Here is a 22,172-nt window from a genome sequence, read left to right as displayed (position 1 = left end):
CGCGTGTGCAGCGCTGGCTGGTTGTAATTGGAGCGAGGTGGGGAATAGGGAGAGGGGAGTGGTTTGGATGACAGCTGTGTCGCAATGCGTTCGATCGTGCCCGAAAGTCTAAAACATTCTCCTACTTTCTCGCTCGAACCTGAACGTCAATTTCAACTTTGACAGCTACGTCACCTCCACGCATTCATTTCACGTGCCTCAAAGCATGACATTCCGCATTCATACATTCGTTGTTCAATCAGCTACCCGCTGTTACAAAGGCCAGGCATCTACAAACACATTCCAGCATCACCTGAACAAAGCAAAAAGCTACCGTAGTACATCAGGGTAACAAATCACAATACACAAACGCATTGATAAGCGATCGTAGGTGCCCAGGTGAGTATGCAAAAAGATAGTTATCGGATAAGAGCAACAAGTTCCATATCCATCCCGAACCCCTATCATTCCATCTGCATCTCTAACATCCTCCTTCCTCTCCATCTCCCCCGTCCTCACCCTCTACCCAGCAACAGGCCCTCCATACGCCTCCGACCCCATCGCCGCATACGCCATGCCTCCCGCCGTCCTCCCCGTCTTAGCCATCTCCCTCCCCGCAGCCGCGGGATCGTATTTCTTTGGGCCTTCTTCATCGTCATCTGAACCGTGTGCGTTCCCCGAGGGATTCGCGTTGGTGGTGTCGGGGTGGGGAGCCCATTGCTCTGAGTGAGGGTTTTTGGGCGAGAGGGAAGAGGTCATGCAGCCCATTTTGGGTGAGTGTTTGGGGTGGTGGTGCAGAGGATTGGTGGTGTTGGTAGTGTTGGTATGGTGATGAGGTGATAGAATGGCAGGCGCGTAGAGATGACCTTAATAATAGGTTCTCGTGTGAAGACTGTAGGTAGGTAGGTAGGTAAACAGGTCTTAGTTTCGTACTGCGAGATAGTCGCGACGTGTACTACACAGTATCTTCTCAAAACTCCCTATACTCCAATCCTCAAAACAAGCAGAACCCCCAAAGCTTATATCCCCCTTCCAAGCTTGAATCCTTCCAAACGCTTAAGCGATGCACACCACACCCACCAACCATGGATTTACCCGGACAATCAACCCGTGGGCGGAGTCAGGGCTGTGCAAGGCGAACATCGAGGCGAACGAACATCACGAAGGATGCTCAACTCGGGGTAACGCTGAGAAACGCCAATGATGCGCTTTGTATTTCAGAAGGAAGTGAGGATCTTTCCCGAATGTTGGGTTTGGCGTGTTCATTGTTAATGTGACTTCCTGCTCCGCCACCGCCGCCGCCACTCATGATAACCGACGTCGCGTGGGAAGTCACGAGCGGGAAAATGTATTGTATGAGCGCAGTAGAGCAGGATTCGGCAATCAATCAACAGTCCCTTCATCAAGCATGGTATGAAGTCCCCAGCCTACATCAAGACAAAAACACGCAAAGCAAGTGCCCCAACATCAACGTAGGTTCCAGAGTGTTCAATCGTTGCATTTCGCTTACAGCAGCTTCTCCCCCTCCCCCTCATCCTCACCCTCGATCTAGCCAGTCCAATTCCCCTTGAAGCACCACCCCAACCCCAACCCCTCGCCACCCCAAAGCGAGCGTTATCCCCAAAACAACCATATATATATAAAGAATAAGCCAACGCCAAACAGCCAAAAACACCTCGCTATGCAGGTAAGACAGATACTTGAGAGATCGCAAGCCACACACACCCTCTTACATGAAAAAATTCATACCCGTGTGAAGAAGACATGGAACCAGTCACCTTATACGCGAAAAAGGATGAACAGGTCTGCAGACTACACCAGGACAAAGTAAGTAGAACTACAAAACTAAATGGTGATGTAGCTTCCATGGTGTTCAGCTTTCCTAGGTCGACGGGTGAAGTACTACTCCTCACCATCACTATCCCCGAAGCCAGCCAGTAACTCCGCTTCAAGGCCATCGTCATAGTCGTCCTGGAGATCTGGCGCTGCCGTCCCATTTGCTTCGGAATTCTTCATCTCCTCGTCGTCACCATCGACGTCTCCCTGGTCTTCTTCTGGCCCCGTGGTTTCAGGGCTGGGTAGACCAGATTTATCGGCGGTAACGACATTTGTGAGTGATGTCACCCGCTCCATGGTACGTTTCTTCCGCCGTTGGAGGCGCGAGGTGGTGCTGTTGATGCTGCTATCGCTTTCCTCCGTCTCGCTGACGTCGGTGGAGTTTGTGCGTTTCCGCTTCTTCTTGGCGGCTTGTTGCTGGGTATCTGATGCTGTGCTGTTGTCTGAGCGGACGCTGTCGGAATCTGATTCGCTGCCGCCGCCGTCTGTGTCGGTTTCGTTCATGAAATCAGCGAGCTCGTCGTCGAGCTGCGCCCAGTCGTCGTTTGACATTTCGACTACTGGAGAAGCGTTATCCGCTGCTTCATCCCCTGTTCCATCGATGCTCTCGTCTTCGAGGTCGGCGATGGGTGAGCCGCCTCGCTCCGCCGCATCGGTCTCGATTATGTAGGGTGTCTCGTCTACATGCTCCCATCTGGTGCAGCATTGGAACATCCATTCGGGGTTCACGATCTTGATGTGGGGGTATCGGGCGGCTCGCTTTACTTTGGTTGTCTTTCGATCGGGGTTGGCGATTACGTGGGTCGTTCTTCGGGTAACGTTCGTGGTAACTTCTGCGCCAAAGCTTCCGATCCATAGTGCGAAGTCCGATCTGGGGAAGGTTAGCTGCGCTCTGCGATTTCGCTGTCGAGTACTTACGTTAGGACATCCACACCAAGCGGAATGATACCAGAAAAGACGACCACCGCACCGTCGAGTACCTCACTCTTGATGCGCGGCATGATCTCGGCTACATCAGGAATGACGTCTTCTTCCATGGAGCGCTTCTTTGGGCTCTTCTCGCCCTTGAGCTCAGCCACACGACCGCCTGTTGGCACCTTCTTGGCCTTCCTGTATTCATCGTAGAATGTGCGGTGGACGAGGTTGAGGTTGTGTTCGATGACGTCAAGTCCTCTGTCGTCGTCGTTGAGGATGCTGTGTCGGACCTTGGGTTGTTCGACCGGTCGTGAGTCGCGAGTTTCAGCTTCGGCAGGTGTCTCTTCATCCTCCCTATCCTGCATGAGCTGTTGCTGTAGCAGAGGCCGCTCTGTTTGTTGTGCGATGATGAGCTTCTCCTGCTCTTTGGCCTGCTCCTCCAAATCTTCAGTTGCTGCTAATGATATGAGCTGCTGTCCCAGTTCGTTCAAATCACCATTCGTGGTTTCGGTCGTGGTCTCGAGCGGCTTGCCTGGGACGGAGACAACGTTCGTGGTCGCAACTTCAGTCGTGGCCTTCTTCGGGGTCGGGGGCGATTTGTCCTTTGCGAATGACACAAGCTCCTGCTGCTTAGGGAGGAAACTTGCGTTGATATCTCCAGCACCAGGGAAGAAGTTGAATACGGGCACGCGGACGAGGTGCGGGCTGTATTGCCAGACGTCTGCTCGGTCGTCAATGATAACGCACATGGCTGTGTTCTGGTAGAAGAGCCGCGTCAGACTCTTGAGCTTGTCCGTGTAGTTCTCGTCGCGGCTGAGGATGCGGTCGCCGAAATATTTGCGCTCGGGATCGATGATCTTCGCGACGGCTTGCGCATACGCTCGGGTGGCCATTGTGTAGACGTGCATCTCGTAGAGCTTCGAGACTCGGTCGAAGAAGTCCTTCAGACCTGGGCGCATCTTGACATAGTACCAGTTCGCAGCCACGTTGGAGACATTGTCGTCGGCCAACTGGAAACCTTGTACGTCTTTGACGGCATCGTGGTTCGGGTTCTCGGGGTCGGCTTTCCATTCGGCAATGGTGCGCTCGCAGGTGGTGTGGATGACGGTCTGGTCCAGATCGACAATGAGGGTCAGCTTGCGCGCGCTTAACAGGCGCTTCTTGGCGTCCTCCTCTGCCGCTACTGCCTCCTTGTGACTGACGAGGAGCGCCGTGTTGTCGTGCGCCATGTTGACCGTCGCGCGTCCGACATCGAGCTCCTTGGTGAGGTAGTCGACCTGCGTCATGTCGCGGCCGCAGTCGACGCAGAGGCCGCCAAACTGTGTCTCGTGCGTGCATGGCTCTTCGATCTCGAGGAGTGGAGTTCTGCGGCCGTGTTAGCATGTTGCGCGTGCAGCAGGCGCGCGGTAGGCCTACCCATATCGCTCAATGACGGTGCCGGGCTTGATGAACCAGCGCGTGATCTTTCCCTCTGTGCTCGCGGCAAACGTCTGCCTGAACTTCTTCATGACCGTCTTCTCGCCTCCCCACTTGTCGCCCTCGGTGACGCGACTATCATAGCTGTAGTTGAACAGCTTGCCCGACCGCTGGACGTCATCGTCGCGCTTCTTAAGGAGGTCGATGACGGTAACGGGATAGCTGAGATCCCGGGGCGAAACGATCTTCATGCCGAGGTGAGGCAGCCCATGCGACTGGCGACGTGGTGGTGTTGGACGTGGGCGCGTTGTGCTTCGGCTCGGCGCATTCGGCACTCCCGCGGCGAGGAGTGGTGAGTGGAAGCTTGGTCGCAGTCGCGATGCGCTATGACGTCTGGCGCCAACGTGCTGAAATTAAGTTGAGAGTGAAGGTGTAGTTTCCGGATGTGGTGCGACGGGCTAGGTGGAGCGTGGGTGAGACCTCGGAGAAGTAGAAACCTGAATAGGTTTGCAGACTACACTACGATAGCGCAAGTAGATTGCAAGATCTGGCGTCAATGTAGGCTCCAGTGTGTTCAGTTTATTTCGCGTATATGGTGGTGAAGTGCTGCGCGACCGGGGTTGACGTATGGCGTCGCGGCTCGGTTTCCCCCAAATATTTGGGAGCGAGGGGCGGCCATCTTTATACCTCTCAGCCACCATACTAGCGCGACTGCCACTACCTCAAACATGCCACCAAAGACAAAGAGCCCTCTCCAAATAGGACGACGCGTCTATCAACAGTCATCACGAGTGCATCCACGAGTCCAACGGTGCCTATTATTGGGAATCGATGCAATGCTTTTTCCGCGATGCCTCCTTCGACTTGGTAGGATAGTAGTGGCCTAGACGCGTCTGAAGCCCCGAGGAATGCCAAGACTTTACCCTCGCGAACACCAGGCTACGACATTGCACGATCGATCTGTGGAGATGATTTATCTAACGTATACGCACGATTTTCATAGCTTTGAAGTCCTATGCAAGTATACTCTTGATGCCTACATCTGCGCATGCCGTATTCTTTTGACTCACTAAAGATGTATGTAGGCCTCACACACACACCACAGGCACGGCTTCCTAGGCTGCACATCAGGAACATTATATCTAATCGTTGCGCAGCATCATCTTATCCATCAATCGGCGAGTCAGAGCACAGCAAGTATCTTCACACATCTAGGCAGCGCCAACCTATCCAACAACCCTCAACATACACACGTATACACACACATTAAGACCTTACTATCACAAGCACTAGCTACAATCAATCGTAAAAGATACCCAGGACCCTCTTCGAGCAACATATCTTGTGCTCTAGGAGATGCCTCTTCTCCATGAAATGCGGTCTCACATCACGTGCCATCTCCGCTAGCAACCCGCTCTTAGGAAAGTCGACGGCTTTGGAGTACACCATGTAGCGACATAACATGATCTATATGGATATGACTCGACAGTTGCATACTCTTGCCGCATACACACGTGCTCGATGTATAGATTCGAGTCATCAGAAATACATGTAGCCCTCACACATACTAATGCAACTTCCAGGCTGCACTTCAGTAGCAATGCATTCGCCATATCTACATACACAAACTACCAAGACGTCACTATCACAAACATCAGCCTGCGACCTATCATATCCCTACTTGCACACAAACAACAACCTATTCGTGGTAATCATCGATTGGTCAAGTCAAAGATTGGTCAATACCATTCCCATGTTTAGGCAACGACGACGATCTATCAGCCCCACACACACATCTCCATCGACCGCCGCGCAACATACCGAAAATTCCTCTCGAATATAGAACTGTGTAATCATTCATTCCATTCCATTACCTACGCCTAAACACGCCCACGATGAAAAAAACATGTGCGCACAGGGCACATCAAAACCGCGTGGTATCGTAACAATCTACTCTATAACGCATGCAGAATCCCAAAAAAAAACGCCCTATACCCATCCATACCCGTACTCAAAGCCATATTCGCGCCGCAATGATTAAAGTGTGAAGAAACCATCCTCTTCTGACCCACTCCCTCAACCCCTTATCCCCAACATCACTTCTCCTTCTCCTTCCTGCTCGTCTTCCCCGCCTCCTTGGACACCATACTCCCCAACACCAGACTCCCACCCCCCATCCTCTCCGCATCCTGCTCCATCCCCGCCACCGGTTCCTTAACCACATAAGGATGAGAAACCTCTGCTTTCTCGCCCCCATCATCAACAATTGTCCAATCGTCTTCGTCGCCGAACCCATCGTCCGTAGCATCAGCATCCTCATAACCAGGCTGTTTGCCATGAGTCTTGATGAGCGTGCGTGCGCGGTCGAGTTCACGGTAGATGGTTTGGATGGCTACTTGTGTGCCGTTGTCCTGTGGGGAAAATATGTTAACGATCTGGATGATGATGATGGAAGGGAATAATAGTGGAGGAGATGACTTACCTTCCTAATCCTCTGCCCCAACCTCTTAGCCCTCCCAATATATCGCTCATTATTCGTAACCTCCCAAAGCGCGCGACTAAACACACTAGTGTTGACCTTCTTGAGCCAAATCCCCACATCAAGATCCTCAATGCGTTGCGCAAAGAAGAACTGGTCGCCGAAGAAAGGTTTGATAATGGTGGGAATACCAGCGCGCAGACTAGCTCCCGTAGTCCCACTCCCGCCATGATGCACCGCCGCGTCCATTTGCTTGAACAACCAGTCGTGGGGCGCAGATTGGATTTGGAAGATTTCCGGTGGGAGGGGGATTTCAGGTTTCGATGCGTCTTTGGTTTCGAGTCGGTCGGACCAGCCTTTTGAGAGGACGCAGCGGACGTCGGCTTTGAGGACGGAGTCTACGACTGTTTTTGTGAGGGCGGCGGGGTCGTCGATGACGATGGAGCCGAAGCCTACGTAGACGAGCTTCTTGCCATCGTCGCGCGCTTTCTTGATGAAGGCGGTTAGGTCCGCTGGAGGTTCGTAGCCCTCGCTCTCGTCTAGGAACCAGTATCCGGTGACGCGGACCCAGTCGGGCCAGTCAAAAGGTGGCGGTACGACGTGGGGACTGAAGTTGTACAAGAACGGTCGCGTGTTCGCCTGCATCTTACGCATGGTCGTGGGCGGCAGTCCCAGCTCGCGTCGTCGCCAGGCATTGATCTGGCCGGAGATGGCTAGCCAGAACATCTTGTCGAAGATTCCGTATGTGAACTGGTTATAAGCACCGCCCTGCTTGTTCTCCATGACAGCGAATGCGTGGGGGTAGGTTCGCGTGCGCGTCCATGGCATCGTGAAGGCGCGGAAGTACGGGACCTCTAGAGCCTCTGCGATGTGGATTCCGGCCATGGTGCTTGGGCTCTCGATGATCAAGTCTGCACCTTGACATGCCCGCCAGGCCGAACTACACACGTCGTCGAGCCATCCGCGGAACTTGGCGTTGGCCTCTCTCAGGAAGCCGACTGTGAACATGCCGTGCTCGACACAGATCCGCATGAGCTCAGCTGGGTTGCCGTCTACGACCGCGAATTCGATACCATGCTTCCGCACCCAGGGCTCAAATTCAGCATGAGTCGCGATTTTCGCCTCGTGTCCCTCCTTGATCAGCTCTTTGCATAGCGCAATATATGGCTGCACGTCGCCTCGAGATCCGATAGTAAGGCAAACGATTTTCAGCGGCTTCGGGGGCTTGAAATCGATGATAGAGGCGAGAGGGTCGTCGAATACGAGTGGGATGCGATCGTGCTCTGCAGCGCGTACGACTTCCGATACGTCCACCTTCTTTTCTGTGTCGGTATGGTCACGAGCCTGTTGTAGCAGGTCGTGCTCCGCCTTTGCGGCCTCGTCCTCGCTGTCAACGCCCGAAGAAGAATCATCCTCATCGTCGAGATACCTGTTATTCTCTAGGACGCGATGCACCATGATGGCACACTCATCGCGATACTCTGCTTTTGAGAACTCGAAGAAGAGCTCTTCATGGCCCTTGATGACGACAGCAAGACCATGGTAGCCCAGTCGAAATCCCTTCTCCTTGTTGACATTCTCGATATCCCGCATGGGAATGATGACCTTAGTCTTAGACGTAGGCAGCAGGCCGCGGAAACAAAAGTAGTTGCCGCTGATGTAGATCTTGCCGTAGTTTGGTAAGACGCGCTGCAGCGACGCAAAGAACGACGACTGCAACACCTCGGTATCGGGGAAGGCGAAGTGATTTTGGAAGTTTTCCGCAGCCTTCGCCGCGTCCTCGTCGTCCTCGAAACCATGAACCTGATCTCCAGTCTCTAGTCCGTCGGCAGTGGTATAGTGTTTCCGCCCGCCAGCGAGCATACCAGACACCTTCTCATAGTAACCCATGGATTCTGTCGCGAGTAAGTTACCCATCTTTTTCGAGCGGGTCCTGAAGAATCCCGCTAAGCCCGACGCCTTCTGGAGCGGGTAGGAGGCGATATCTTGTAGAGCGGATGAGGACCCTGATAGGCGAGGTTGTGCGCTAGTGTCTGTATCGTCGTCCAGATCAGGCGCGCCTGTCGGTGTTTGGGGTTGCTTTAAGCGATGCGCAGTGTTTGCGGATTTCGGTTGGCCCGAACGCGCTGTGTCCTGTGAATCTCTGGCTTGAGTGTCTAGCTTGTGTAAAGGCGCGTTGATTGCGTGATTCGCGGGACCACGGAATAAGTCGGAGCGGTCCAGTATTTGTGAGGCAGAAGCGCTGCTTTCATCCATGGATTGTATGGCGACTGACGATTCGGTGCCTGGATCGAGTGAAAGGTTGGCTGACTCAGAATCCGCTCCCCTAGGGGACAGAGGCGTTCGGTCTCCTGGCCGACCTCTACCACTGAAGCTTCGTCGCGCTTCATTGCTTGGTCTTTGTACTTCGCCGCTCGGTCGTCGAAAGGTGCGGCTTGCGTCCATGCTACGTCGCACGTCCCAGCTCCTCCTGTTGGCATCATGGCTAGACCGAGCAGACACATCGCTTATGCTCGACCTTCCTGCACGCGGTACCTGCAAAGGCGAAAGCGTGGCGCGAACATTCTCTTGAATGTGTGGTGTCTCAGCGGTAGTGGTTGGCGATGCTACAGATTCGCGTTGACCTGTCGGCGTAGATGCCTCGCCGTCAACACCTTGTTGTAAGGCTTGATGGTGCTCGTTGTCATTAATCATGATGCGTAGAACGTTGAGCGCATCTTGTCCCTGATTGAAGAACGAGAAGAAGTACTGTTGGAGTGAGCAAACATCCCATTCGTATGATAGGGAAGAACACATACCTCATCGATAGCAAACGTCTCGTCGTTATCAATAACCCTCACCTTGACCGTATTCGCCAAATCCAGAATACTGCTCTCCTCAATCTCCAGCACATTCTGAATCGGCAGGCTAATCTTCACACTGTTGCCCTCATTATGTGTCCGAAAGATGACCTTCTGGATACTCCTCGCCCACTCCTTCGCGCTCGCCGCACTGTCCGCCTTGAACAGATACTTTCGCTCATCCGTAGTGATGGTGAAGCTAGTCTCTTCTTCTCCCTTCTTTGTGGGCTCGATGACTTCGGCGGATATGGCGTATTGCAAGTTGATTCGGTTGCGCGGAAAGTAGAGTTCGGTAGGGTTGGTGTAGTATGCGAGGACGTCGCCGCGGAGAACGAACCAGTAGCGGTTGAACTTTGATCGACCGCGTTTGGAGAGGTAGCCTGTTTTGCTGACGTCGTGCTGAGAGGGTTAGCACATCATGTCGACTGCGGGGCAGAGGGTGCTTACATGTTTCTTGGGTATATACGCGTAGAAGCATATGTGCTTCTGGGTGATGTACATGTACCCTTGCAGCAGGATACTTTGGAGCAGCCAGCATGGATACTCGGATATAACCTCCTCCACCTCTTCAAACTCGAATATTTGCTGTATCCTCTGAGCAAGCGTGACGGGGGCTTTGCTCTTAGCAAGCCCTGCGGAGCTTCCGTGTCTACTCCTTCGACCCGAGCTCCTCCCTTTGTCTGCCTGTATATCCTCGCTGGTCGCGACCTTGGTCTTGTCCTTGGTCTTCGGTTTCGGGTCGCTAGGCGGGGTCGGAAGATCATCGGGTGAGGGTTTCGGGGGGAGGAACTGTGACGAGGACATCTGATCGCTGCGGCGGCTGTCTGAGCGAGCTTCCTTCCGGCTGGAGAGCTTCAACTTGGGCAGGGAACGCAATAGTTTGTTCTCGGAGAGTGTGCGCCTGTGCTTTCCCTTCTCTACCGTCGGCCCATCCAAGTCTCCAGCTGGACTCTGGAAGTCGTTGGCTGAGCTCAAGCGACTTAGTCGTGCTGCGCCGTCGAGGTTGCGGTAGGGCGCCTTCTTGCCTCCGTCGTCGCTATCGCCGGAGTCGACTTCTTGCATCGTGCCCAGGTCCGTCTGCGACTGCTGACCCGCGCGGGCTATCATGGAGAAGAGCGACTGGTTCATCGACATGGTGTTGTTCCGCTTCGGCGCCGTGACATCCTCCTGTGCATCGTCGCCATCTCGGAAGCGCTCCGGTACGTCCATAGACACACCGCGCGTTTCTCTTCTTGAGTCTTTTCGCTTTCTGCTCATTCGGCGACTCGTACTGTCCTGGCTTCTGTCTTGGGACGCCATCTCGGGATGGGGCGTCGTGCGCCTGCACTCAACAGTTATTGGATCGTCAAGGTTGCTCGCGGATGTGCTGGCGGATGTACCACGGTTGGTCAAGGCAGCGATGTGGGCTCAGGAATGTATTGCGATTTACTATCTGGAAAGGTATCGCACGCTGCAGGGCAGTTGGGAAGATCGTTAAAGGTCACATATTGGAGCGTTGAGGGAATGACTTGTAGCTGTCTCGTGGCTGAGGAGCGTGCTGCATGCGTCCGGGGTACCTACTAGCGCGATACGATAAGGTTACCCACGCACACCTCCAGGCAACGACCGCGACCGGTAACTGTGGAGTGTGACAGGCAGTGTATTCATCTATATTTCACTCGAATCCGTTATCATCCCACATGCTTCTAGGTTGCGAGCTGCAAGCCCCCAGGTCCGTTGGGGCAGTCTACAGACGTCATTGGTCAGACTTATCGATAGGTGCACGTGTAAACGCCAGCCCAAGGCGCTGCCGTCCGCTAACGTGGACTATAATAGTCCACGCGATGACAGCCAGGTACTCCAACGGAGGCGCAGACAGGCAGACAAGCGGATGCGGATGGATAGCACGATCATAAGCCCACGCCTGCAGTTCGTTCGTTCATGGTGGCAGAAAGACATCTTCCACGGCGCAAAAAACTGGCAAAAAGAAGGCAAAAACATACAACAGCGCGTGCCATCCGTGCCCGCAGGTTGGTGTAGGGCCTGTTATCTCGTGGGAGACAGCTTCAAAGCTTTGAAAAATGATATAGTTAACACATTTATATTGACGTCTCGCGATGGCAACAACAACAGAGACGTACATGCAAAGATCCATAGCATCACATGCAAACGACACAGTCATTCTTTATCCTTCTCATTGGCTGATGTACTCTTGTACAACCGAATACCCAAGTCATTAAACCTAACTACAATTTGATCCAAACGCCGTCATCATTTCCATGACGTTCCAGAGTTGTATGATATCCGTAATGGGGCGACATGGGGAGCAGAAGCTTACTTGGACTTGGCAAGACCGACGGCCGAGTTACCAAGGTCGTATACGGAGTACCACTTCCTGAGGAAAGCGTCACCGAGAATAGCAAGAGGTCCTACTGGCTCGGGGAAGTCCATGCCCATGAAGGCAGAGATGCAGGATCCCTGGACCTCGAGGATGTAGTCGAACGCGCTGATGGTGAAGTTGTGGCCGGTAAGAGTGAAGGTGAGGTCGGGCAGACTGTCACGCTTGTCGCACTCAACGGAGTACTGGCCGTTGAAGCCCTTCTTCGCACCGATCTCCTTGTTCAGGAGCTCGGCGATGGTGGAGGGAAGAGCGATCAGAGATGTACCGGTGTCAAGAATGACACCAGTGTTGTCCATCTCAGCAGTCTCCTTGCCGAAAGTGATGGCATCGAGGTCGACCTCCCAGTAGGCCTTGCGCCTGAGGGGAAGCTTGACCATCTTGCCGGTGTAGTGGCTCTCATCGATGCCACCGAAGGTAGCCTCGGACTCCTGGCCCTCGTTGGTGTCGCCGAGGTAGAAGGCGAAGACGGGCTCGTCCAAGAGACCCTGGTCGAGCATGTTGTAGAAGGGAGGGACTATGCCCTTGACACTGATAGTGTCGTAGCCAAGACCCATGATGCCGTCGAACCTGCCGAAGGCGAAAGCGAGACCAGGCTCGGAGGTGGCCTCGGCGAAGTCCTGGTGCTTGACCTTGAGGTCGCCAATCTGGAAGACATCCTGCGAGACGAAACCGCTGAGCGAGCCGGATCCGTAGCGGATCTCGAACTCGGTGCCGTTCTTCTTGTAGGTTGACGACGCCGAAGAGTCGTACTTGGTGTGAAGGTAGCAGGCAATCGAGTTGCAGCTCTGCGATGGGACCCAGAGGTTGGAGCTTCCCGTGTCGAGGACGACCTTGAAGGTCTGGGGAGGAGTTCCGAGAGAGATCTCAGAGAAGTCTGGCGCCTGTTAGCTTTCGCCACACAATGCTGCGCAGCGCGCGGAGCTTCGGAGACGTACATTGCGCGTTCAAGAAGTTGCTGACGGGCACGGGGTGGGTGCCATCGGCGATGTAGGGCGCCTTGAGCGCAGCCTCCATGTGCGACTGGGCCTTGAGGCCGGTCATGTGCTGCTGGGAGTACTTCTGCTTGAGGCCAGCCATTTGGGTCTCGATGTTGGCAAATTCCTGCTCGCGGTTAGACTGCGATCTTGCGCGTCCGAATGCGACGATGGCTTACCAGCTGGTCAGACAGAGAGACCTTCTTGAGCGGCGTCTTGTAGACAGCCGCAGAGGCCGAAGTGGCTGCTGCGAGGAGCACCGCCGTCTTCATGATTGCGAACGTTTGATGGAGACGGATGGGGTATGGAAGAAGAATGGATGGATGGGAGATGGGATGGCGGGTGGAGAGGGAGAGATGGGGAGTGAGTGGTGTGTTGGGGACGGAGCTCAAGCTGGAGCTATCTATGGGGCTGGGGAAGGCGCGGCGGGCGAATGACGAATGTGACCAGTGCTGCCTGGCCGACAGTGCGACTAGCGTGACACGTTCCCTGTTCGAGGATTGTACCTGCGCCAGGCCGCATCCGCCATGCCCCAGACAACCAGAACCGAGGTCTGCATAGTGCTATGCCAGCCACTTTATCGATGGAACTTGGTTGATTAGCTGTCGCGCATTTGAGCGGCATATCTCACGTGTCTCGTTGCATACACAAATCAGGATACGGTGGGCTTCGAGCGCGAAAGCTACCCCGTGATCACGCGCGTCAAGCTTCCATGACCTCAGCACTCGGGCTAGCAAGCTATCGCTCAGGTCCTCAGACGATCCCAAACACAAATGCTGTGCTGTCTTCCAACGCGGTGTATTCCGACCAACTAGATAACACTATCATACAGCGGTGTCCGGTTCGTCCGTGTACTGCGGCGCCTCAGCCAGGTTCGCCTCCTGCTCCCTCCGCGCTCTCTCCAGGTCCGCGGCCCACAACGCCGAGCTTGCTGGTGCCGTCATGAGGAAGAACATGCTAAGCGGCGGCACATACTGCAGCATGAGATAGACTGTGCCGTACCTACGCATACAATGTTAGAGGTGTTCCCATCAATCCATGAAGACGACGTACCAAGTGTATTGCCACCTCCTCTTCTTGATGGCAAGATTCCTCTGTTTCTTGTCGTAGCCCAGAAGCTGAAAGTATCGCCAATGCTGGAACGGACCCGCGCGATAGCCCGTGAGCAAAAGAAATATCGGCACCCCGACATATGGTATAAAGTTCACAGGCAGCAGTATGACGAACTCGGCGATCTGGCGGAAGGAGAACGGCGCGTAGACAGAAGAGCGCGTAGGCTTGCCTAGTCGACGGACGGGGTCGTTCAGCGCATCTTCAGTGACGGGACGGTGTTTGCGGACAAGGTCTTCGTAGCCTTTGTAGATGAGGACGGCGTCGAACACATCGACTTGCGATTCATCCTAGCCAGAGTCAGTACCGGAGTATAGCGTGCAGTTGGGTATACGTACCACTAGGAAAGACTCGAATAGTAATGCGACGATCGCAGCTCCCTCTCCCAAGACGAGAAACACGGCGTTGACCCATGCACTACCCGCCGTGTGGAATATCTTGAGGAAGAGTACTTGGGGCAGCAACGTCCATACAAAGAGGTTTATGAGCACGAAGAGGCTGAGAAGTACTGCCGGTAGTAGTCGCGCTTTGAGTAGAGGGTACAGGAACGGGTGCGCGAGGAAGAAGACGATGCCCTGTTGCCTGTTAGCACATGCGCAACAACAGCAGAACGAGTACAAATACCTTGACAAGATACGTCGACGCTACAACATTATCCACCGTTGGCCGCACTACAACTCTCGGTATATTCCCCAACGCCGCATGCACTCCTTGCTGTGACATGGTGGTGGTTCTCGTGGTGATGCTGAAGTTTGCATGAAACAGAGACGCGAAGGCAGCTGCGTCAGAAAGACCTCGGAAGTGACGTAGCTACTGGGACCCTGAGCGGTCCCACATCCCCCCACGTTGCACCATCCGCCTGGCCTAACTTGAGCGTTTCCCGTCGGAGGAGACGCGCATGGCATTCGTGGTGGCTTGCAGTAATGCACCGTAGTCTGTATGCGTGAACGATGTAGACGCCTCACACGCCCTGCGAACGATCCATGGGTCTTGCGATGTATATAGGACTCGTATCTCTCAAAGTGGAAACCGAGCATCAGCCTTCCAACCGACTTCACTCCAGATGAACAATTGAACCTCAACTCCATCAACACATATACTCCCCCGAAATCATCATCCACCATGTTCCACAACCCCTCCGCCTCAACCTACAAACACCCCATCCCCTCCACCAACCCCTCCGTCGAGTCCTTCCACCGCACCCTCCCCGACTACGCCATCACCCCCCTAATCCCCCTCCCACACCTAGCCCAATCCCTCAATCTAGGCCACATTCTCCTAAAAGACGAATCCAGCCGTCTCGGCCTCCCCGCCTTCAAAATCCTCGGCGCATCATGGGCCATCCAAGTCGCTCTAACCAAGAAACTTTCCCTACCCATCACCGCCACACTGCATGAACTGGGTGCAGCGGCAAGGAAAGAAGGAGTGGAGTTGGTGACGTGTACGGAAGGGAATTGGGGCAGGGCTGTAGCGCGGATGGCGAAGTATCTAGGAGTCAAGGCAGTGATTTTTGTGCCTGATTTTATGGACGAGGCGACGGCGGGGAAGATTAGGAGTGAGGGCGCGACGGTGGTGGTTGTGGATGGGGATTATGATTTTTCGATTGAGAAAGCGAAGGAGGAGGCGGGGAAGGAGAAGGGGGGGATGTTGGTTATGGATGTGAGCTGGGAGGGGTATGAGGAGATTCCTGAGGTAATTTCTATTCCTATGCCGCAGTTCATGTCTTCATCCATCTATACGTGTGGTGGAAACTAACGTGTAATAGTATGTAGTACAAGGCTACATAACCATGCTCACAGAAACCGACGCTCAACTCACTTCCATGGATATCCCCCCCGTAACCCACGCCATCGCCGCCGTAGGCGTAGGCTCCTGGGCACAAGCCGTAACCAGCCACTACAAGTCCTCGTCCCTCGCCCAAACCGCCACTGTCATAACCGTCGAGCCAGATACAGCAGCGAGTTTGAAAGCGAGTTTGGAGGCGGGCGTAATCACACCCATCTCCACCGGCCATACAATTTGCAACGGCATGAACTGCGGGACGACGAGCACCACGGCGTGGGAGGTGTTAAGGAAGGGGGTTGATGTAAGTGTTACAGTACGGGATATTGATGTGCATAATGATTTGGTGGAATTGCATAAGAGGGGAGTGAGGAACGGGCCGTGTGGAGCTGCGACGATGACGGCGTTGAAGAGGGTGTGTGAGGACAGAAGGATGAAGGAGACGTTGGGGTTGGACGAGACGTCAGTAGTTGTTTTGTTTAGCACGGAAGGGGCCAGAGACTACATCATCCCATCTGGTGCTTGAACTCATAATCCCCATCCCGAGGTCTCATAAAGATAATATCATATATCCCATCGGACCATTCCCTCAACCAAGCGTCTTAGTCTTCTCCTTCTTCTCCTTTTGCCTCTCCATAACATTCAACACATCATCCGCATTATTCTTATCCCCCTTCCTCTTCTTGCCACCCCGCTTCCTCACCTTCTTCGGCCCCTTACCCCCTTCCTCGCCTTCCTCATCATCGCCTTCAGCACCCAGTCCCTTCCACTGACTGAACTTGACTTTCTCGCCTTCCCGCTCCATCTCCTCCGCGTCATCGAATCGCGACGCTCCGAAACCCATGTCCATGTCTTCCATATCGCGATCGGAAGCTGCCAACTCCGCAGCACGTTTCTTGAGTCGCGCTTCTTTCGATGCGGGGTCGTTGGGGTCGGTGGATCCGAGGTTTTGGAGGAGTGTGGAGTTTTCGTCCAGGTTGCGGACTTTGGCGAGGGCGGCGCGGACGGTGGCGTCGGCGGCGGATAGGTCGGAGGGTTCGGCTGTGGAGGTTGAGCGGGCTGTGGTTGCGAAGTAGTCTCGTTTGGCGGGCGCGGCGGGCGCGTTGTCTTTGGGTTTCGCTGGAACGTCTTCTTCTGCTTCTGAAGATACCTCCCCTTCTGATTGTGAACCCGCGGCATCGAGCTTAGGTGCAGTAGGCTCTGGCTTCGCTGTCTCTTCGTCCGATTCGTCGTCTGAGTCGTCGAAGTTTGCGAGCGGGTTGTAGTTCGACCCAACTCCTGCGAATATATCCTCGTCCTCTGACTCTTCCTTCTTCGGCTCAGGGAGGTTGTGCATGTTGATCGGCTTATTCACATCGTCCAGATCGTGACGCACTTCGGGCGCTGGCTCCTCGACCTTCTGCTTCTTGACCTTTCTCTTCTCTTTGCCATCTGGACCGGTGATGATCAGCACCTCACGACCCTTCTCGTCTTTCTCGATGCGTGTGTCTCCCTGGGCGTTGATCTTGCGGAAGCCTGGTCCCAGGGTGGGAAACCTCTTCTCGTGCTCGGCCGCGGCGGCTGCTGCTGCCTCTTCCCGTTGTCTCTTGAGATCCTTCAGGATGTCGTTGCGACTCCTCTTGACGCCAGCAACGGGACGCGGTCCAGTCAGTTTCTCGCCCTTCTTCTCAGTCTTCTCGCGTGTAATGGGGCCGACATCCGCCTCTGCCAGCTCGTCGAACGCGTCTTCCACCTCTGGTACCTCTTCAGCCTCCTCCTCCTCTTTTTCTTCTTCTTCTTTCTTGTCTAGGCCACCCAGAACATCCTCGCCCCGCCTCACCCTCTCGAGCAGCTTCCTGTCCAGGCCCTTCACTAAATGTGTGGTCCCAACATCACCACCCGTAATCTCCTGCACGAGCTTCTCGAACGTCTCGCGATCGATCTCGCCCTTCTTCATGGACTCCTCGAGGTTCTTGACGCGTTTGGCAATCTCACTGTCTTCCTCGTGGGTGTAAGCCTTCGTGCGGTCGGTGTAGCCTGCGGCGAGCCTCGTTCCTTTGGGCACTATGTTCCTAGCCTTCTTTTGTGGGTTGTTCTTCGCGTTGCGCTCGGCGAGTTGGCGCGCAAAGTCTGATTGTATTGAGCCCTTGCCTACCTGGCGACTGCGTATCTGTTAGCATCAGTCCTGCGCGAGACACTGTGGGAATGACTTACGGTGTCATTGGTATGCTCGAGTGCTTGCGCGCGCCCAACACCGCCCTCGGCGTTGCCGCTGCAGGTGATTTGCCCTTGCCGTCATCCTGTGGTTTCGGTGTTTCGACTAGCAGCCGCCTGAATTGCGAGTTGTTCATGGTGCGCGAGTTGAGAGGTTGGTGGAGAGTCGTGATTCGCAAAAGATGTGCCAAGACTCTGCAGGCGTCTCCGGGTCGCGCCTGCACCACGCGAGGCTACGCTAAAGAAGCGTGGCTGGTCCAACGCGGGGAACCTTGAGCGCTCAACACAACTCCAGCCTCGTCTACTACCGGATTGTATTGCGTCAGCACGATCACGATGGTAAATGTATGGAATTCTCGAGGCACGGACAATGCCTTAATTTGCGTAGTCTTCGGTACCCTGCCGCTTCGGCTCTAGCTGGCTGTCTGTAAGGTTGCAGCGCGATCTTACTTATGCAGGATCACAAGACTACTGTAGGGAAATGCTACCTGTTTCCCTGTACGAGAGTTACGCTATGCCGCCACAGTAAAACGATCGTGCATAGCCCGAAAGGTTCTGTATCTTCCCCATTTCACTTGCTAGGCACCCTGTGATCCCCACCACCCCGCTTCCTCTCCGCATAAGTACTTGAACAGCCGGGTAAATTGTTGAACTCACCTCCCACGCCTCCCCTTCCCCGGTATTCTGTGACATTGTGACGGCAGTATGTTCAAGCTTCTGATTGCTGCGGCTCTTGCTGCGGTGGGCGCGTCCCAGTACGCCATGCCGCCTAACACGACCAATTCAACTACATTCATGAACCCGATCGTGGACGCTGGAGCAGACCCGTAAGTCAATCCTCCGAATTATTTTACCATCCGTCTGAACATCATCTAGCTGGATGTTCCGCCACGAGGACTACTACTACATGACCTACACCAACAACGTCAACATCACCCTCTGGCGCAGCAAGTCCCTGACCTCCTGGGACGCCGCAGAGTCCAAGACCATCTTCGTCCCCGAGCCCGACCAGGCCTACTCCACCGACCTCTGGGCGCCCGAAATCCACCAAATCGACGGAAGCTGGTGGGTAATCTTCACCGCAGACCCCAACTTCGACTCCCCACCACCCGAGGTGGAGATGTGGTGCGAGTACAACTGCCCCGCCGTCAATCACCGCATGTTCACCGTCGTCGGCGAAGGCAAAGATCCCTGGACCGCCGAGTACCGCTACCACAGCGAACTCGAGACGTACGATCAATTCGCCATCGACGGAACCTACTTCCAGCACGCCGACCAATTGTACCACATCTACTCGTGCTGGTACCACAAGTACGACGGCTGGCCAGCAAACCTCTGCATCACCAAGATGTCCGACCCTTCCACCACCGTCTCCCCCTTCTCCGAACGCCAGATCATTTCCGTCCCAGAGTACGCCTGGGAAAAGACACCCTTCGGCCGCTCCATCAACGACCGCCTCTCCTCCAACGAAGGCCCCCAACAACTCACCAACCCCACCACCGGCCAAAACTTCCTCATCTACAGCGCCGCCCGCTCAGACAACCGCAACTACTGTCTCGGTCAGCTCGAGCTCGTTGGCGACGATCCCATGAACCCTAGCGACTGGCGCAAGCATCCTTACCCCGTTTTCTACCAGAATCCTAGTGAGAAGGCGTACGGTGTTGGTCATGCGTCTTTTACGACGTCGCCTGATGGATCCGAGGATTGGATCGTTTACCATGGTATGCAGGATCCGACGAATGGGTGGAGTGCGAGGTCGATTCGTGCGCAGAAGTTTGGCTGGAATGAGGATGGGAGTCCGGACTTTCCTAAGCCGGGGTATGGGCCGTATCAGGTTCCTAGTGGGCAGTAGAGGGGTTATTGATGTGGTGTCTGGGTTTACGGGATGAGGGCGGGGTTGTGAAGCTTCTCCTGCTTTGCGGCTGGTGTTGCCTGCGTCTTCTGGGCGGCGGCGCCCGGCTGTGTTAAAGGGTTGTGAAGAGAGCCTCTTCCGCCCTGTCTCTTGCATACAGACCTTGGGTAATACCTAGGTATCTGGACCTCTCCGGATATATTACTAGCTTAATGATAACGATCATGACAAACTTGACCGACCCTTGTTGAGACCCCATCTTTTGTGCGATACCCTCCGTCGTGGAGATGATGATAATAGATGTTGATTCTCGTACTGATTCAAGCGATTACTCTGTTTCATATGTGACTTGATGGCATACTGTAGACATGCGTGCCTTACGTACACGCTGGCGAGCGCGGCTTCCACCAAGCATGCTCACCACCCGGAAGTTTTGCGCAACCCACCACATCGCTCGGAAATATGCAAAACCTACATGTTTGGTGCTTTCTGGGGCTTCGGAACATAGCATGAGTCTCCGATACGATTTTATGATATCCGAATCTGTGCTGTTGTTCTGACCTTTGCGATTGTGTAGAGGATTCTATTGTCTGTTTTTGCTGTTTAGGACTCAACACGTAACATGTTCAAAAAATCACAACACAACCACATCTTACTCAAATTACGCCAAAACTGACGGATCGACTAATATAACACATGGACACACTTCACGCGATTTTGAGATTATTTGAGCATCATTGTGGAAGTCTACGCGTTGGAGCTCTGCGGAAGCGTCTTTCCGAAGCAGTCAAACTACACGTATAGTCACAACCACACGACGCGAATTAAACACACAGCGCGATATTAATGCAAGTATACAGTCACACGCATACGAAGAATATGAAATGCTACATATCGTTCACATATAGAACTCCGCGTTGCATGGCCGTGGTACGTATGGAAGACGTGACGTCATACGTCCAACAGCCAAACTTCGCAGCCGTCTTCACGCAGGTGGCAATAAGCGCAAGCTATGAGTCATGCTACGAGCGGTCAGACGGAGCAGTCAATGAGTCACGCAACGTCCCGTCCATTGTTAACGCGAACGAGATGAAAGTCGGTCTGGCAAACTGTACATGGTACTAGTTCACATGCACACTAGCAGAACAAAAGGCGGAACAGCACACCGCGGAAGTGGAGCATAACAGCAATGACCACCGCGTTCACTCAAAGTTGGCAGACGCGTCGCACATCACGGCAGAAGACAAGTAGATGAAGTTATTATGGTATCATTCCATGCAAATCAGAACCCGACTGATATAACCGTGAACTCCGAGCCTTCTTATACTATACAAGGCCATGACCATCCCACCAAGCACCGAAGAGGCGACCGTAGACTGCTGAAGAAGCCAGCCGGACAAAAGTCGTAACATTGAAAACCGTAAGAGCGAGAAGAAGACGACGCGCTTAACCACCGAAACCGTACAGAGTGCGGCCTTGACGCTTAAGAGCGTAGACAACGTCGAGGGAGGTAACGGTCTTGCGCTTGGCGTGCTCGGTGTATGTGACGGCGTCACGGATGACACCCTCGAGGAAGGTCTTGAGAACACCGCGGGTCTCCTCGTAGATCACTGAGGTGGGTTAGCGAGGTAGTGAGGGAGGTAGTGGAGGAGACATACTGGCTGAGATACGCTTGACACCGCCACGACGTGCGAGACGACGGATAGCGGGCTTGGTGATACCCTGGATGTTGTCGCGGAGAATCTTGCGGTGGCGCTTGGCACCACCCTTTCCGAGACCCTTGCCACCTTTGCCGCCTGGGAGACGCGTCAGTAAAGTGTTGATGGTGAAGGACGACGCGTTGAGCGCGCCGAACTGTGGAGGGGGTGGGAATACTCACGACCAGTCATGATGATAGATGTGGGGGGTTGTTGTGTTGGGGAGAGGGTGTTGTTGGTTGTAGAGTGAGAGAGTGGTAGTAGTGGATTGGATGCTTTGGTGATGATGGGAATTAGTTGGGGCGGCGGGCGTCGTGTTTATGAGGCAGCGGGGCGCGTCGTCTTGCGCGCCGGATCACACGCCAGCCACGCCAGATCAAAGCCGCGCACGGGCGCGCTTTCCAGATCAACGCCCGTGCCCCTTCCCAATCGGGGCGCGCAGCAAGCGAGCCAATGGGCAATGCGCGCCGCAGTGTGGACTTGGTGGTTTTGAAGTTGCAGCGCGCGCAGGTTAGCATGCTTAGCATGGCTTTGGTGTTCCTGGTGCGCGCTGTGAGGGAGCGCAACAAAGATTGATTTTCCAGGCAGCCGCCCGCCCCCCATTTACCATATAAGCTGCGCCCGCCCACCCTCCTCCATCTCTCATCCACTCAACTCCACTCACCATCACAACAACCATCTACCACATCCACATCTCCATCTCCATCCCACTACAACAA

The 22,172-nt window shown here is 54.4% G+C and overlaps 7 protein-coding genes across 7 annotated transcripts; 1 reads left to right on the top strand and 6 right to left on the bottom strand.

The window, feature by feature from the left end:
• Positions 1-1,881: 1,881 nt before the first annotated feature.
• J4E93_009670 (uncharacterized protein) lies at positions 1,882-4,397 on the bottom strand (the record flags this gene model as incomplete). Its single annotated transcript, XM_049347559.1, has 3 exons — positions 1,882-2,686; positions 2,734-4,095; positions 4,147-4,397. The coding sequence occupies 3 exons, from the start codon at positions 4,395-4,397 to the stop codon at positions 1,882-1,884; spliced, it is 2,418 nt and encodes an 805-aa protein (XP_049195326.1).
• A 1,845-nt stretch (positions 4,398-6,242) lies between these two features.
• Positions 6,243-10,764, bottom strand: ATG26 (Sterol 3-beta-glucosyltransferase; the record flags this gene model as incomplete). The annotated part of the gene is made up of 4 exons (XM_049347558.1): positions 6,243-6,557; positions 6,629-9,373; positions 9,424-9,864; positions 9,913-10,764. 4 exons carry the CDS (start codon positions 10,762-10,764, stop codon positions 6,243-6,245), a joined length of 4,353 nt encoding a protein of 1,450 aa, XP_049195325.1.
• A 1,014-nt stretch (positions 10,765-11,778) lies between these two features.
• Positions 11,779-13,091, bottom strand: PEP2 (Vacuolar protease A; the record flags this gene model as incomplete). Its single annotated transcript, XM_049347557.1, has 3 exons — positions 11,779-12,719; positions 12,781-12,946; positions 12,999-13,091. 3 exons carry the CDS (start codon positions 13,089-13,091, stop codon positions 11,779-11,781), a joined length of 1,200 nt encoding a protein of 399 aa, XP_049195324.1.
• A 552-nt stretch (positions 13,092-13,643) lies between these two features.
• Positions 13,644-14,652, bottom strand: J4E93_009667 (uncharacterized protein; the record flags this gene model as incomplete). Its single annotated transcript, XM_049347556.1, has 4 exons — positions 13,644-13,821; positions 13,873-14,219; positions 14,268-14,504; positions 14,554-14,652. 4 exons carry the CDS (start codon positions 14,650-14,652, stop codon positions 13,644-13,646), a joined length of 861 nt encoding a protein of 286 aa, XP_049195323.1.
• A 1,648-nt stretch (positions 14,653-16,300) lies between these two features.
• J4E93_009666 (uncharacterized protein) lies at positions 16,301-18,041 on the bottom strand (the record flags this gene model as incomplete). Its single annotated transcript, XM_049347555.1, has 2 exons — positions 16,301-17,852; positions 17,905-18,041. The coding sequence occupies 2 exons, from the start codon at positions 18,039-18,041 to the stop codon at positions 16,301-16,303; spliced, it is 1,689 nt and encodes a 562-aa protein (XP_049195322.1).
• Positions 18,042-18,609: 568 nt separating this feature from the next.
• On the top strand, positions 18,610-19,756 carry J4E93_009665 (uncharacterized protein; the record flags this gene model as incomplete). The annotated part of the gene is made up of 2 exons (XM_049347554.1): positions 18,610-18,731; positions 18,781-19,756. 2 exons carry the CDS (start codon positions 18,610-18,612, stop codon positions 19,754-19,756), a joined length of 1,098 nt encoding a protein of 365 aa, XP_049195321.1.
• A 1,446-nt stretch (positions 19,757-21,202) lies between these two features.
• J4E93_009664 (uncharacterized protein) lies at positions 21,203-21,645 on the bottom strand (the record flags this gene model as incomplete). Its single annotated transcript, XM_049347553.1, has 3 exons — positions 21,203-21,366; positions 21,415-21,552; positions 21,636-21,645. 3 exons carry the CDS (start codon positions 21,643-21,645, stop codon positions 21,203-21,205), a joined length of 312 nt encoding a protein of 103 aa, XP_049195320.1.
• Between the last annotated feature and the right edge of the window lie 527 nt (positions 21,646-22,172).

This window comes from Alternaria ventricosa, assembly GCF_023758065.1.
Source record: "Alternaria ventricosa strain BMP 2768 chromosome Unknown scaffold_23, whole genome shotgun sequence".
In the NCBI taxonomy this organism is placed as follows: Eukaryota; Fungi; Ascomycota; class Dothideomycetes; order Pleosporales; family Pleosporaceae; genus Alternaria; species Alternaria ventricosa.
Note: the sequence above shows the minus strand (reverse complement) of the source record. Positions and strands in the feature narration are given on the sequence as shown.